This window comes from Leptonychotes weddellii, chromosome 6 (genome assembly GCF_054177405.1).
Source record: "Leptonychotes weddellii isolate Sample4059 chromosome 6, ASM5417740v2, whole genome shotgun sequence".
NCBI lineage: Eukaryota > Metazoa > Chordata > Mammalia > Carnivora > Phocidae > Leptonychotes > Leptonychotes weddellii.
The window spans coordinates 90048721-90063139 of NC_138374.1; the positions used below are offsets into that span (position 1 = coordinate 90048721).

The 14419-nt window shown below is 40.8% G+C and overlaps 1 protein-coding gene and 1 non-coding gene across 2 annotated transcripts in view; both read left to right on the forward strand.

Annotated features, from left to right (window-relative positions):
- C6H1orf105 (chromosome 6 C1orf105 homolog) overlaps positions 1–6268 on the forward strand; it is a 25435-nt gene extending 19167 nt beyond the window's left edge. The window contains exons 7-8 of the mRNA XM_081823186.1: positions 1977–2044; positions 5346–6268. Coding sequence (XP_081679312.1) covers positions 1977–2044; positions 5346–5482 — 205 coding nt within the window. The 3' untranslated portion in view covers positions 5483–6268. The remainder of the gene's footprint in view (positions 1–1976; positions 2045–5345) is intronic.
- Positions 6269–11881: 5613 nt separating this feature from the next.
- Positions 11882–11983, forward strand: LOC115942441 (U6 spliceosomal RNA). The gene has a single exon (XR_004077045.1). It is a non-coding gene; the product is annotated as a U6 spliceosomal RNA (small nuclear RNA).
- Positions 11984–14419: the final 2436 nt, after the last annotated feature.

The following is a 14419-nucleotide window of genomic DNA, read 5'->3' on the forward strand; positions in this document are numbered from 1 at the left end:
TACCTGCAACTTTTTCAAAGCTCCTATCAGATCATAATAAAAGTAATTCAAATAAATATTCTGTATAGACTTTAAATAGAAAACGGAACTATCTAAAGTCTGGGATTTCCGAGCAAAAGTTTCACTCCTCTGTGACAGAAACTTTTGAAATTTGTTGCCCCAGTTCATTTATCTTGCAAGTTTGGTATTTTAAATAAAGTCCCAAATTCCAGAATCATTAGCTGATTTTAAACAAATAACTCTTATTCCTTGAGGTAGACTAAGGGTTGAACCAATCCTAAAATCACGTCTACACCAACCTGAAGTATCACTAGATGGGTCATTTTTTTCAATGTAATGAAGGAAAACAAACCACTTCTGTTTGAGATTTAGCTTGTGTGACTATAAAGTAAGGTCCTGGTTCTGTTTGTAGCTTATAAAATCTGTCCTCATGGTTTTTGAGTCTCTCTCTATATATAGGCAGGTAGAATTGTCCTTACCAAAATAAGAGTTTTTAAAAAGTGACTTTAATTGTAACCATTGTAGAAATTAAGTGAAGTTTGTTGAATGGAAGGAATGAAGGAAAGAAGGAAGGGAGGGAAGGAGAAAAAGAGAGAGAAAAGATGAGTGGAGAGATACATATTTGTTGAATTATAGTACAAACAAATCTTAATTACTCAGTCTTAGAAATACCACCTTCCTGTTTGTTCAACATGGGTAATAGGAGGAATTTTTCTTTTCCTTAGTCCCACTGATTCCTCCAATGGCAATTGAGTAAGATAAACTGGCCAGATGCGCCATATTTTTGGTGACAAAGTAAAAATAATCTTGGAAAATCTTTGTAGAAATGGAAACAATGAGGGGCGCCTGGTTGGCTCAGTTGTTAAGCGTCGGCCTTCGGCTCGGGTCATGATCCCAGGGTTCTGGGATCGAGCCCCGCATCGGGCTCCCTGCTCCGCGGGAAGCCTGCTTCTCCATCTCCCACTCCCCCTGCTTGTGTTCCCTCTCTCACTGTGTCTCTCTCTGTCAAATAAATAAATAAAATCTTAAAAAAAAAAAAGAAATGGGAACATTGAAATGAGTGCAGATCCCATCAAAGTTTACAGATTTGTCAGTCTTTAGAAATTAAGCAATTTAATGTAGAAATGGTTTGGACTCATATCATTTTGGTCAAGGGTCACTTCCATAGCCTTAGCCACCAGGAGAAATAGGAGATGTAGTCAAGACATTTTCTCTAAAATTGGAAGGTGAAATAGGTGATGGGGATTAAGGAGTAGACTTGTGATGAGCACTGGATGATTAAAATAAAAACTAAAAAAAAAATTAATAAATAAAAATAATCTTTATAAAAGTTGATTTAGGGTTACCTGGTGGCTCAGTTGGAAAAGCATGCTACTTTTGATCTCAGGGTCGTGAGTTTAAGCCCCACGTCGGGTGTAGAGATTACTTAAATAAATAAAGATTTTTAAAAATTTCTTTAATCAAAGTTGGATTGACAACAAAGTATTTCTAAATGGTTTCTGTCTTGCTTTAATAACATTCAACAGTAGACAAACTAGTCTTGCAGAATAATACTGATGGGAATAAAAGAAGAGATTTTAAGGCAAAAAAATAAAAATAAAGTAAGAAGGTTCTAACCAAAATACTCTGTTTTGCACTTGGCAGGGTAGATTACTGATCTGGAAGAGTTGTTCATTTTTTTTTTTTTCCTGGAAACTGGAGGATTCTTGATTCCTTCTATTTAGACCACACATGTTCTGACAATGAATAAAATATTTTTTTCAGGAAGTTTTTATCAAAATTCATAAAAGTGAGAGAGCTTGAGGTATAGTGGTCTCTGGCCCCATCATCTTAGACTGTGGCAAAGTGGTCTGAGCACCAGGTTAACAGGTGCTGGTTTCAAAAGAGCACCTGTGTTTTAAAATGTATAAAGGCACATTCCTTTCCACTGGGCCTTAGCCACATAACTGATGTGTTTTCTTGCTTCTTCCAAACAGAACGATGAGTCTTCCTCCACCAAAAGCCCAGACTGTATCCAAATGTTCCCATAATGACATCTCAACAGGTTTGTGTTTGGAGTACTTGTAGTGGGGGACATACTACCTCTAGAGTAGTAGGACGAAAAGTTTAATCCCTAAGATAGTTTCTACATTTTCCGAACAAGTTCCCTCTGTCTGCCCCTTTCTCTTTTCACATACTGCTTATGGCCTGTTTTGATTGCCCCCCAGCCCTCCCTTCAGGCCAGCCCCACCTGGCCCCTCTCCAGGCCTCACTGACCTTCATCTGTGCCAAGCTCCTTCCCAGGTCTTCTCCATGCCACAGGGATCTGCCCCATTCTTTCTAAAGAGCCTCATACCTACTTGCTGAAGAATTTTCACGGAAATGGGGCACAAAGTAGGTAATTCCCTTTCAGGCAGTTAAGGTGGGAAAGGAACTGCATCCCCACACCCTTGGAATGGCCTCTCCAAATCCCTGAACCTCCCATCCCACAGGCTTCCTAAACCACCTGACTTCTGGCAGCTGCCCAGTGCTATTCTTATGTCCACTTGCTATTAATAGACAAAAGAATAGCGGCTTCAGCTCCAGCTTCGTCATTGACCTATGTCTCATCTTTTAGAGACATCACCACTGAGCTGGTGAAGGTGGGTGCAGGTTAGTCTTTGGGGGGATACAGCTCAAGGGGTTGGTGCAGTAGAGGCTGTTATGTTAGTAAGTTTATCCATTTTCTCATTTGCTCCCATATTAACTGAGGCCACCTCCGGCTTTTCTCTCATTTAATATACACAAGAAGGAAAATCGAGATCCCTTTCCTTGCTTTATACAAATGGGAGAGTCTAATCTCCATCGGCAGGGGAGCTAGATCCAGAATTGCTGAGAAGGCATCCAGAGAGGAAATGTGAAGATAGAAGGGATATCTGGAAGGGATGCTAAAAGGGGGGACCACAGACTTGGGTAAACAGCTGAGGCATGCAGATATTCACATTAGTGGAGTGGAGGGAAAAGACCGCCAGTCCCAGTGAATCCCTTCTTAGGTATCCAGAAATATTGGCCTACCTCCTGACTCTCATTTAGCCAAAGTGAAACAAAAGAGCCAAGAACTAGGAACATCCATCCAAGAAAAGCTCCCCCTCCGCTGTTCACTGGTGTGTGAGCACCTCATTCTCCGGAAGCCAAGAGAATCTTGGGTGACATGCATGTGCTCTTGGTTTCAGTGTTCTCATTTCCAGTCACACGCTCATTCTGAGTTTTCCTTGAACCTGGATTTTTTCAGGCCTGCCTCACAAAGGAGTAGAGCACATGCGCACACACACACACGCACACACACGCAACACTTACATGCCCTTCCCCTCAGCAAGAATGTTTATTTTGTGATTCTACAGGGCAATGTGATAAGATGCCTTTCATCAATTTATTAGCCACGGGAGTGTATTTCAGTCACCAGTATAAGAACTAGACTGTGTACATAAGGTCAGCACGTTATGTTCTTGGACATCTTATGACTCTTGCCCATAGAGTCCATCCAAGAGAGCAATCTTAGAGGTAGGACTTTGGGGAGAGTGCTTATGGAGCTGACTAGGAGCTGAAGTTTGGCAGATCTACTATCAATTCCAGCTGTGACATTTCTGAGCCGAGCTTTGCCCCTGCAGGTGCCCTCTGAGGTGAGGTAAAAGCACTAACCTAGAAGCAAGGAGACCTGGGTTCAGATCCTAGTCTTGCTCTACAGGACTGGCCAAATAGTTTAAACTGTCTGGGCCTCTGGGTTCCCACCCATAAAGCCAGAGAAACGTTCTGCCGCCCCGCCTACCCCCCTCCCCCCAGCGCTCCTCCTCTCCCACCCCGCCCCTGAGAGCCAGACGCTCAGTATGAGAAGCCTTCACCTTTGATCAACCCAGAAAAACTGCTGACATTGCCCTGGCCCCACGGGTTTCCGCAGCTTAGACGTGTCCCTGCTACGGCACTTGCTTATTGCTAAAGCAGCCACCCACCCATGCTGCCTTCCCTGTGGACACCCTAGAAATACCACATGACTGACTCATCCCAATGAACATAACCGCCAGTCATTGTCTAACTCCTCTCCTGGATCACAACAGTGACTTCTAGTATGTTTCTGGATTCAGCTAACCCTTATATATTATCAGTAATTATTAGTGAGAACTAAGTAAACAGAAAGAGCCTATCTCCATAAGTTATGGGGATTTCTTCCGGATTCATTTATCTTGACTCTGGCTTCGAGTCCAGAGTTCCATGACATGTACAGGCTCCTGTTGTCAATAAACATCGGTGCCTGTGACCCTGGACCTCTGTTTCCTCTTCATTACAGTGATGAGACCGAACCAGATCCTAGGTCTGTGGTCTTGTGACATCTCTTCACTCTCATCCAGCTGGAGTGAGGAGCTTTTCCAGAGAATTCAGGACTCCAGTTCCCTTCCATTCAGTGACTTCCAATAGAAAGACGTTATCCATCAAGCAATGTGTCTTCTGGAAAAGCTGAATATTAACCAACATTTTTGTAAATAAAATCACATTTGAAGAAGAGGTCAGGATGATGAGGATTTTAAAGAACCCTAATTTATTTCATAAAATTAAGGTTCCTTTTGAAATACAAGTACTATTGTAGACTTTTCGTAAGATCATGTTTGTTTTCTGAAGATAGAACCATATATGTGTCCCTGAAAAGCTTTCTTTTTTAAATATTTTTTAAAATTTTAATTCAATTAATTAGCACATAAAGTATTGTTGGTTTCAGAGGTACAGGTCTGTGATTCATCAGTCTTTTTTTTTTTTTATTAAAGATTTTATTTATTTATTCATGAGAGACAGAGGGAGAGAGAGAGAGAGAGAGGCAGAGGGAGAAGCAGGCTCCCAAGGAGCAGGGAGCCCGATGTGGGACTCGATCCCAGGACCCCGGGATCATGACCTGAGCCGAAGGCAGACGCTCAACCATCTGAGCCACCCAGGCGCCCTGTGATTCATCAGTCTTATATAATACCCAGTGCTCATTACATCACATGCCTTCCTTAATGTCCATTACCCAGTTACGTCATCCTGAGAATTGAATCTTCTTTTCCCTTCAACTCACCTTATAACTCCAGCCACATTTTATATTCACTTTTTATTTAATTGGCAATGACTCCTAATACTTGAGTTTTGTTTCTAGGTACTCTTTCCTGACCTCTTTGACAAGATTTATAGGAGCTTAAATCTTGTGCAGGATAAAATGGTTCTATTAAAAGGAATTCTTAGGTGAATTTTGAATCTGTTTTATAAGGCCAAAAAAGAGTCTTTGGTGACCTTTCGAAATTTTGAACTTCTTTAAAAATAGATTCTAAGAAACCCTTGTTTTTCCTTCTTGCACTGTCCTCCAGAGAGTATTCACTACAGACTGCCCATTCTGGGCCCCAGGACAGCTGTCTTCCACGGACTGTTGGCAGATACCTACGCAACTCTGCAGGACACACAACTCTCTTCCTTGCCCAGAAAGGAGCCAAAGGGCAAGAAATGAGGCAGTGAGTGGTCAGAGCTCACTGTGGAGCTTCACCTTCCAGACTCACAGAGAGAAAACAAGTTAACCAAGCCAGTTTCAGGCATATTAGCCTAATTCCCTCCTGTCACCAAAAAGGTGACTCACTTTTGCCTTCTTGTAAATTGCTCGAATTCTAGCTTTTGCCATTGTCTTCTCACTCATTTTCCTAAAGACAAGTGGTTTAATTTCCATGATTATAAAGATTTACTGATTAAAATGGAACATTTTGGGTGTCATTAATTTTATTATTTTCTTAAGATTTTTAACTGTGTTATAGTAGACAACATCCTTCTGTTTCAAAGACTTGAATTATCTTTCAGCTCTTCTTCAGGGCAGGGGGCTAGAGATGGCTCCTGGAGGTCTCTCATGAATTCAACCTATTATGAATACAGGAGAGAAATGGAGGTCGCCCTCCTGTCCTTATCTCTGTCAGTTTAACTGGTAGATGACAGGATACTGTGATACAATGGGAAAATGGCAAGTGCTTAGTGATTGCAACTCTCGAGGACAGGAAACATGCCTTGTCTTGTCCCCCTTGTTTAGTGTCCTGTGTATTATCAGATATTCATCTGATCTTTGCTCATTCATATCTAAATCACATGCTTGTATTTTGTTCTTTGGTTACTCTGGTTTGAGAATGTCTACCTCCAACTCTGTCTTGGTCCATGTGTCAGCAATGTGAAGGAGACAGAGGAAAACTCTAGGCTTGCAAATATTATATTTATAGGCACAAATGCTCCATACTCAGCTTCAGGAGGGCTCCTATAAAAGAAGGTTCCTTCCATTCTTTAGGATGCAATGGCCTTGCGGAATCCCAGGATCCTGGCTAAATGGACACTGGACCCACATGTGAGAACCAACCTCTGTGCTGACTGTATTTGAAGAATGGGCTTCAGGAATCTTTAACAAATGGCCTGGTACCTAAATTGACCTCATTTCTTATACACACACACACACACATTTAAAAACAACCCCCCAAAAACTAGGAAAACTCACTCGATTGCCCTATATTTATGGTAGGTTATGATTCTTGGTTTCAGTTCAGTTAGAGTTCAATAACTCCAAAAATAGTATGTACTTCCTCTCAGGGCATGCATGTATTATGATCCCACTTCAGATCATTGCTGAAGGACAGACAAATCATAGATAAAAATGTTTCTTTCTTCTTTTTTGTTTTGCAAATTAATGTATCCAGTAAAAGGATTTGGGGTACCTATACCCCTGAATTAGGGAGAGATACATGTCCCAAGCACAATTATGTGGAGCTTTTGAGGTAATTTGAATATTATATACCTAGTCAGATAGAATGCTTCCTAAATCTCAAAAAGTCCCCGCCTGGAGTACAAGGGTATTTCTAAAATTTCATCAAAAAGAATAACATCCTGGTGTTTGCCAATGTTCTAGTGTGCTGACTGAGAATGATGGTCTGTATCAGTGGTTCTTAAATTTTTTCATCTTAGGAACCTTTTACACTCTTAAACTCTTAAAGACTGAGAGCCCTAAAGACGTTTTTAATTTATTTTAAATTTTTAAAAAAAATTTTTAAGTTTTTAAATTTTTTGAGAGAGAGAGAGAGAGCGAGAGCGCTGGCAGGGAAGGGGACAGTGAGAGGTAGAGGGGAGGTAGAGAGAATCTTAAGCAGGCTCCATGCTCAGTGTGGAGCCCCGATGCATGGCTCAATTTCATGACCCTGAGATCATGACCTGAGCCAAAATCAAGAGTCAGAAGCTTAACTGACTGAGCCATCCAGGTGCCCCCTAAAGATCTTTTTAAAAATGTGGGTTATATCTACTGATATTTATCACATTAGAAATTAAAATGGAGAAAGTTATAAACACAGTAATACACAAGCACACCTTCCAGTAGTGTCAAAGTGATGACATTATCACATGTCATATAACCTCTGGAAGACTCCACTGCCGCCTTGGGAGAGAAGAAAAGTAACAAGGCAAATAACATGTTAGTATTATTATGAAAATAATTTTGACCTCACAGACACCCCAAAAGAATATCAGAGACCCGCAGGGGTCTCCAGACTATACTTTGAGAACTTCTTGTGCGCATGATATACGCTTCCATCCCTGGCCTTGCAGGGAAAGGGATGCCAGGATGCTTTAACTCACCCACCCAAGCACTCTGGTCTCTTGGCAGAGGTCTTCAAGAGAGGGCAGCAGCAGGTTTTCCAAGTGTGGTTATATTAACTTTTGGCATCCCTTGCCTCCCTTTGCTCACATTGTTTACTTAACAACCTTAATTTGGTTTCTCAAATAGTGTCCTGGTGAGACTAGAGTGAGTTGACTGGTTGGCACAAGAACTCTCATTCCCTCTGAAGTCTCCATTTCTCTCTCTGGATGCTTGTTAGTTTATTTGTTTTGGTTAGTATGAACTCATTTCCCAGAATCTGAGAGGTAAACCTGGACCCATTGTGACCTTGGCATACTAGTGATGTCCCATCAGCAGCTTTGTTGAACAGTCAGCCAGCTGGCGAACTTCCTTTTTACTTTACTCTTGCAGCCACATCCTGGAGAATAGTGGCACTGAGGGTGAAGGATGGGAAGTCCAGCTCTTGATAGCTTTCTCCACATGGCCAACCCAATGCCACCATTTCAATTTAAACTTGCAAAGAGATCTATGTGGATGCTGCCTGATTTTTTCACCATTAGTAATGTTTATAAGAAATCATCTTAAGCACAGCAAACTTCGTTTCTTTTTGTACTATGGGGGTCAAATGGTTGACTCTGCCATCATCTTGATGCAATCTTTTCTATGCTGAGTTGGATCCTTGGAGGTAATAAAGTGGACTTGTCACTTACTACTTTACCTACTGCATGTTCCTAAGCTTCATCCAAAAACCCTTCATGAATGGGCCCAGACAGTCTCTTCAGTCATCATGTTATTCCTGGTTCAAAGTCATATAGAGTTCAGATTAATTTTTTTAATGGATAATCTTGGGTAGATTTTTTTTTAAATTCAAAGCTAATGCTTGGTTTTGCTGTTTTAAAAATAAATGACTCTTGTTATAATAAAAATTCATAGACAACTCTTCCATCCTCCTTCGTCCTAACAGGGAACTTAAAAACCAAACAATCAGCACAATTCCTTTCCCTCCAGAATGGAGAGAAATGCTGTGTTGAGGAAAATCCATGCTGGATCTTTAAAAAAGAAATCAGGCATATATCACAAGGCCATTGTCACTTCCAGTCCCCAGTTTAACCTTAGGAAGTCCTGTAGGCCTTTATTGCCATGTGCTCTGCTCAGGGGCACCCATCTCTTTCCTGGCGCCTGACTGTCAAAGCTCATGGTTTTACACATCAGAGCCACCCAGCTTCCTGCCTATGTCCAGGAACCAAGACTTCCAGATAATAAGAGTAGAACAGAGTTGGCAGAACTGCCTTGTCCCCTCCTAAGGAAAGCCCCATTTGGAATGTCCTGTTTGGGTGTAGTTACTCAGGTTGAAGGTCTTAGGGATGAGGAGGGTACTGTCCAATAGAATCTAGAAGATTTCCAAGAAAAGGAAGAAGCACAGAATTTGTTTCTAATATTAACAAACCTATAAACTAAAGCCTTAAGAATCAAGATAATTAGAATATTTAGAAATGGTTTTAATTTAACCTCTAGAGAAAACAGGGATGATCAATCTTTTTTCAACCACATTCTCCTCAAGCCCACCTTAATTTAGCACTTTGTTAAGTACAGTCCCTGTTTAATACATGTAATTCTTATCTCTCTAAAAACATGTCTAACTTAATGAGGATGAGAATGATATCTCATGCTGACAGCATATCTCCACAGGAGCTACCAAGAGGCGTACTTGAAAGATACTTAGAAGAAAAGTCCATTCCTAGGTTGTCAAGCAATGTGAGAAAACAGGAGCTGAGTTCCCGGTGTTGGGGGCAGTGAGGGTACAAAGGATTTAGGTATTAGGAACTTATTTCAACTGGAGAAATAACACACATACACATAAATGAAAAGCATGTGGACAGGCCAATATGTAAATAAGCATGAGTTACTCTCCGCTATAAATCCCCAGTGATATCAGCAATAAGGTTTTCTGTAGCACCAACCGCCGAGCTCTCTGGACAGGAACAAAGATGCAATTGTGTGACCTTGTCAGTAAAGTTGGCCGGAGGAGAAATAGCCGTATTTACCCTCATAGAATGTTATCTCCCCCCTCGCAAAGTCTTTGGCGAGGCATTTCGCTGCCTGGCCAGTGAAGTGCTGAATAGTGAAATTAGGCATTGGCAGATGTTTGCTGTTTCGAGGAATACTTGTTCCTAAACCCCTTGGGGTTGGATTCCACTCTATTCTTGTGTAAAGGAGAGCATCCTATGGGTCACATAGCCAGAGAGTCAGGAAACCCTTGCTTCCTAGACTCTCACATTGAGAAAATTGGGTAAAGAGTAAGGTGTGCATGAAACAAGATATTGGTTAACATTAGTTGGCTCTGAGGAGTGGAACTGAATGGCTGGAGGACAGAAATTGGCAGAGGGAGGGGATATTTCATAGTATTTCTTTATCTATTCTTTGAATGTTAAACCACATGAATGTTTCACTGACTCAGAAACAAAAGAAGACCAAACAAATAAGTAAATAAAAACTTTAAAAAGCCAACAGGAGGCTATCTAGCTTTGGGATTGTAAACCTGATAAACTGTCAACATAATTATTTGTCTTTGTGAACACGGACAACACGGTCCTTGAATACGGTGAAGTTTAGGCAAGCATCCAGCGCAAAGATAAATTTTATCTCTGGCCCTTGGAAATTTTGCTCTTGAAATGTTACCGGCAAATAGAAACACATGCTTCAGCTTAGGAAGCGTTTTAAACTTTTCAAGGCAGTTTTACTTGTTTTTCCTCTCTCTTTGTCTCAAATTTACCATTGTTCTCTTACCAGGGAAACAGGAGCGATTAATGGTGCACACAGTGCTCTCCATTTAACAAACGCAGTCCTTCCCTGGCATCTTTACAAAAATTCATTTTATTGTAACAAGTGTATCTGGTTCTTTTTTATGAAGCTGCCTACACAGGGCTAGTCCATCTTGCGCAAAACCCTTGAAGTATTTGATGGCATCTCTCACGTTCCTCTTAGTCTTTTTTAAACTTATGATCCCCAGGCTCTTTGGCCAATATGGCAGTGCCCAGTCACCCTCTCTAGACCCACCCCCAGTGCCACTCAAAACAAGGCACCTAGAGTGGAATCGGAAACTCCACTCCCGCCTTCTGGATTACCTGCTTCCAGAAATGTAGACTAACAGGAAATTTGTTTTCCTGGCAGCTGTGTCACCTCATTCTCTCACCTTGACTTGCCACCAACTAAAGCTTTTTTGTCCTTTTGGTGAGAATTGCTGTTCTAACAGCTTTCCTTAGGCTATTAATTTTTTAAAACCTGTACGCATGACTCTATCTTCTTCCTTATTAAGGTTCCTCTAGCCAGATTCCAGCCAGTGACCATCTTTCCGAATCTATGTTCCAGCAGTCATTAGTCCTCCCAAATTTGATTATCTGGTCTTCTTGTCTTCCTCTCAGTCTTTGTAAGTAACAGGGCCAGGGACCAAGCCCCATGGCATAGCTCGAGAGTCCTCCCTTTAGGTCAGGGATTCCCAAGGGCCTCTTCCTTCATCTATAATTGATTATGAAAACATTCAAATAGACAGACAAACAGAAATACTACTGCAAAGAACACCTATGATACATAGACCTAGAGTCTGCAATTGCCAATATTTTGCCACATATCCTCTACCTATAAATCGTTTGGCTGAAACATTTTAAAATAAAGACATTATGAAATTTTACCACTAAAGGGTTCAGCATGAAGCTTCAAAAAAAAAAAAATTCTCCTTCAAAGGATAATTCTATTATCACACATAACAAAAAATTAATAATAATTCCTTATTTTTATCTCCATCCATATTCAAGTTCCCCAATTTGTCCGCAACATGTCTGCTATGGCTGGTTTTCTCAAAGCCAAATAAAATCAAGGATGACGCTTTGCATTTTTGCCTCTCTTAATCTAAACACGCTATACACCAACTTTCTTTTTCATGATATTGACCTGTTGCAGAGACCAAGATAATTGTTTTATAGAATGCCAAAACCTCTCTAAATACCACCCCTCTTCACATCATTCGCTTCAACTGCTGCTATCAAGGAAGGGCCACTTGCTGAGTAATTATTTTTCTTTTTTGTTCATCAAATTTATATGTAATTAGCTATTAGAGCTTCTGATAAGCATGAGATAACAATCCTACTGTATTGGGCTGTTGTAATTGCAGAGATAAACCCAGAATTGTGATGTTTTGTAATTGTGTCATTTTGGTCAAGTTACTTAACCTCTGTGAGTCTGGGTTTCCTGTGCTGTATAATGAGGATAATCGTATCTGTCTCAGTAAGAGCAGAACATGTACTAAAATTGGAAGGATGGAGATTAGCCTGGCCCCCGCATGAGAATGACATGCAAATTCGTGAAGTGTTCCGTATTTGTTAAGCTAAGCTCATATGTATATTTATTAGAAATTGCAAAATGTCCCTGCATAAGAGTTTTCTAATTTATATTACTACTACAAATGTATGCAAGTGCCTGTTACCCTCAGCCTCAACAATGACTGTAATGATTTTCACTTCTAAACTAATTTTGAGATGAAAAATATCTCTGTACAATTGAAATTTGTATTTCTCTAATTACGAGATTGCACTTGTTTTCATATGTTTAAGGGTTATTCATATATATATCTGTAATTGTTTAGCTTTTAAACCTATTTTGCTATCTTGACCCATTAATTTTTAAAGAACAAGATATTTAATTATCCAAATGGAAAAAAAAATCTTACGAGAAATGATACAACTGCACTCAAGGTTTCCACCTAGTCTCTGGCCATAGGAACAAAGACATGTTTTCATTTAACATTTGGAAACCTGATAAACTAAGATTTATCAAACCCATACGGGATGCTGGTAGAGAGGGTGATTGGATGAGCTTTTACTGTGCTCCTACCACATGCTCAACCCCACAGTTAGTGAGGTCACATTTCATCTTTACAATAACCCTTCAAAATGGGTAGGGTTGTTATCTCCAAATATGAGTGAGGAAAGTGGATCTCACAAAGGCTAAATAACTTGCCTAGGTTCATACCTTGGAACTAGAACTTGGGTCTTTCTGAGCACATAGCTGAAGCTCCTTCCACTCTCCTACTTTCCCTCTGATTATGGAACAGTGTCCCTTTCTTGGTCAACATAATGTCTAAGATTTCCTATCAACCAATCACCTCAACCTTGTTAAAGGTTATGTTCAAAATAGCAATTCTCTCCATGGAGTCCTCTGCCATCTGAGGGATAAAACTGGCTGCAAACCAAACAAAGCCAAGCCTCACCTTGTTGGGTTTTCCCAGGATGGGAAATGACACGCCCTGGCTCCAGGCAGAGGCCTCTCTTCTCTCAGCCTGGTAGACATTCTAGGTTATTGGGATGTGTCAGATCTTTGGAATGATAGTGTGGGGAGGAGCCAGAGGAGGCAGGTCCTGACATGAAGCTTGCCCACCAGTTTAGACAAGGCTTAAAAGGTGGGTGGTAGAGGGTAGGAAGGCAGACTAGACCCAAGAGTGGGGCAAAGTCAGTGAACAAGTCTTACATCTGTCAGCCCTAGAATTTTGGTCAGCAATTGGAGCCCTAACAACGTGGATGAGTGCAGCAGTAGAGAGGAAGGTAAAGATATATGTGTGGAGAGGGAAGGAGGTACCTGGAAATGTCAAGGGCAGGAATTCACCATCTTGGAAGTCTGAAACAAACAGTCACTGGAAAGATGCAAGGGGATCCCTGGGGAAGCGAGTCTGGACAGAGCAAAACTGGGAAACCCAGGGATTCTCAGTGCAGCCATATCACAATCTAGGGGGTAGAGTTAGAAATTGCATTCAATATTGAAATGTTTTGCATATACACATATGCATTTAAAACAAGATATGCTTGTGTTTATAATAGAAAATAATGAAAATAAATCTGAACAAAGTCTTTTTAGCTGGTGAGGATGTATAGATACTGGACTCTAGTTAAAAACTATTAGTTATCTTTTGCATAGTAAAGATACTATGGGGGGCTGTGAAATTTTTATGTTAAACAAAGAGGGCATCAGTTTCAATATTGAGAAATTCTTGGAAAGCAGAAGAAAAACAGGAGTCCAACACTGGGAGCAGGCGTCTTTGCCCCCTAGCGCCATCAGTTAGCTTAGAGCTTCTCTCCATTTGGTTTACTTTAATTCAATAAATATTTGTAGAAAACTTACTAAGCAAGAAGCATCATACTGGGTGCTGTGGATATGACAATGAATATAATCATTTTCTGTCCTTGAGAAGTTTGGGCAGTAGAGGTAGGCTGACAGATAACCACAGTGAGATGTTAGAAGTGCTATGATAGAGGTATGTACAGGGTAGTAGGAGGGGTCTCTAGCCTGGCCTAGAGGGTTTCCTAGAAGAGCTGTCCATAAGCTAATTTTAAAGAGCAGTTGGTACTGGATCTAGTGCAAATGGGTAGCCTCAAAGGGGTGATGGATCATGGAGGTTACAAGCTTGGTCTCTGTACTTATGTTGGCTGAGTTCCCTTAAGATGGCACTTCCATCTTAGTACATGATGGTACAAAGGTACAAGGATGTACAACTTCTAGCTGAATATACGGTCGGACGCTAGAAGAGAGACCTGGACTGGAGGTTCATTTCTGAGTCAACAGTCTGAAGGTGGTATTTGAAGCTATAGATATCAATGAGATAAGTCAAGGAGATGGTGTTGTACTGTAGTGTGTAAAGGGAGGGATCCAAGGGGGCAGGCCTGGAGAATGTCAACAGGGGATAAGAAAGAGAAGGTTTCAAATTAAACTGAGAATAAACCAGAAGAAAGTGTCCCAGAAACCAAGGGCAGAGTTTTAGGAAATAGG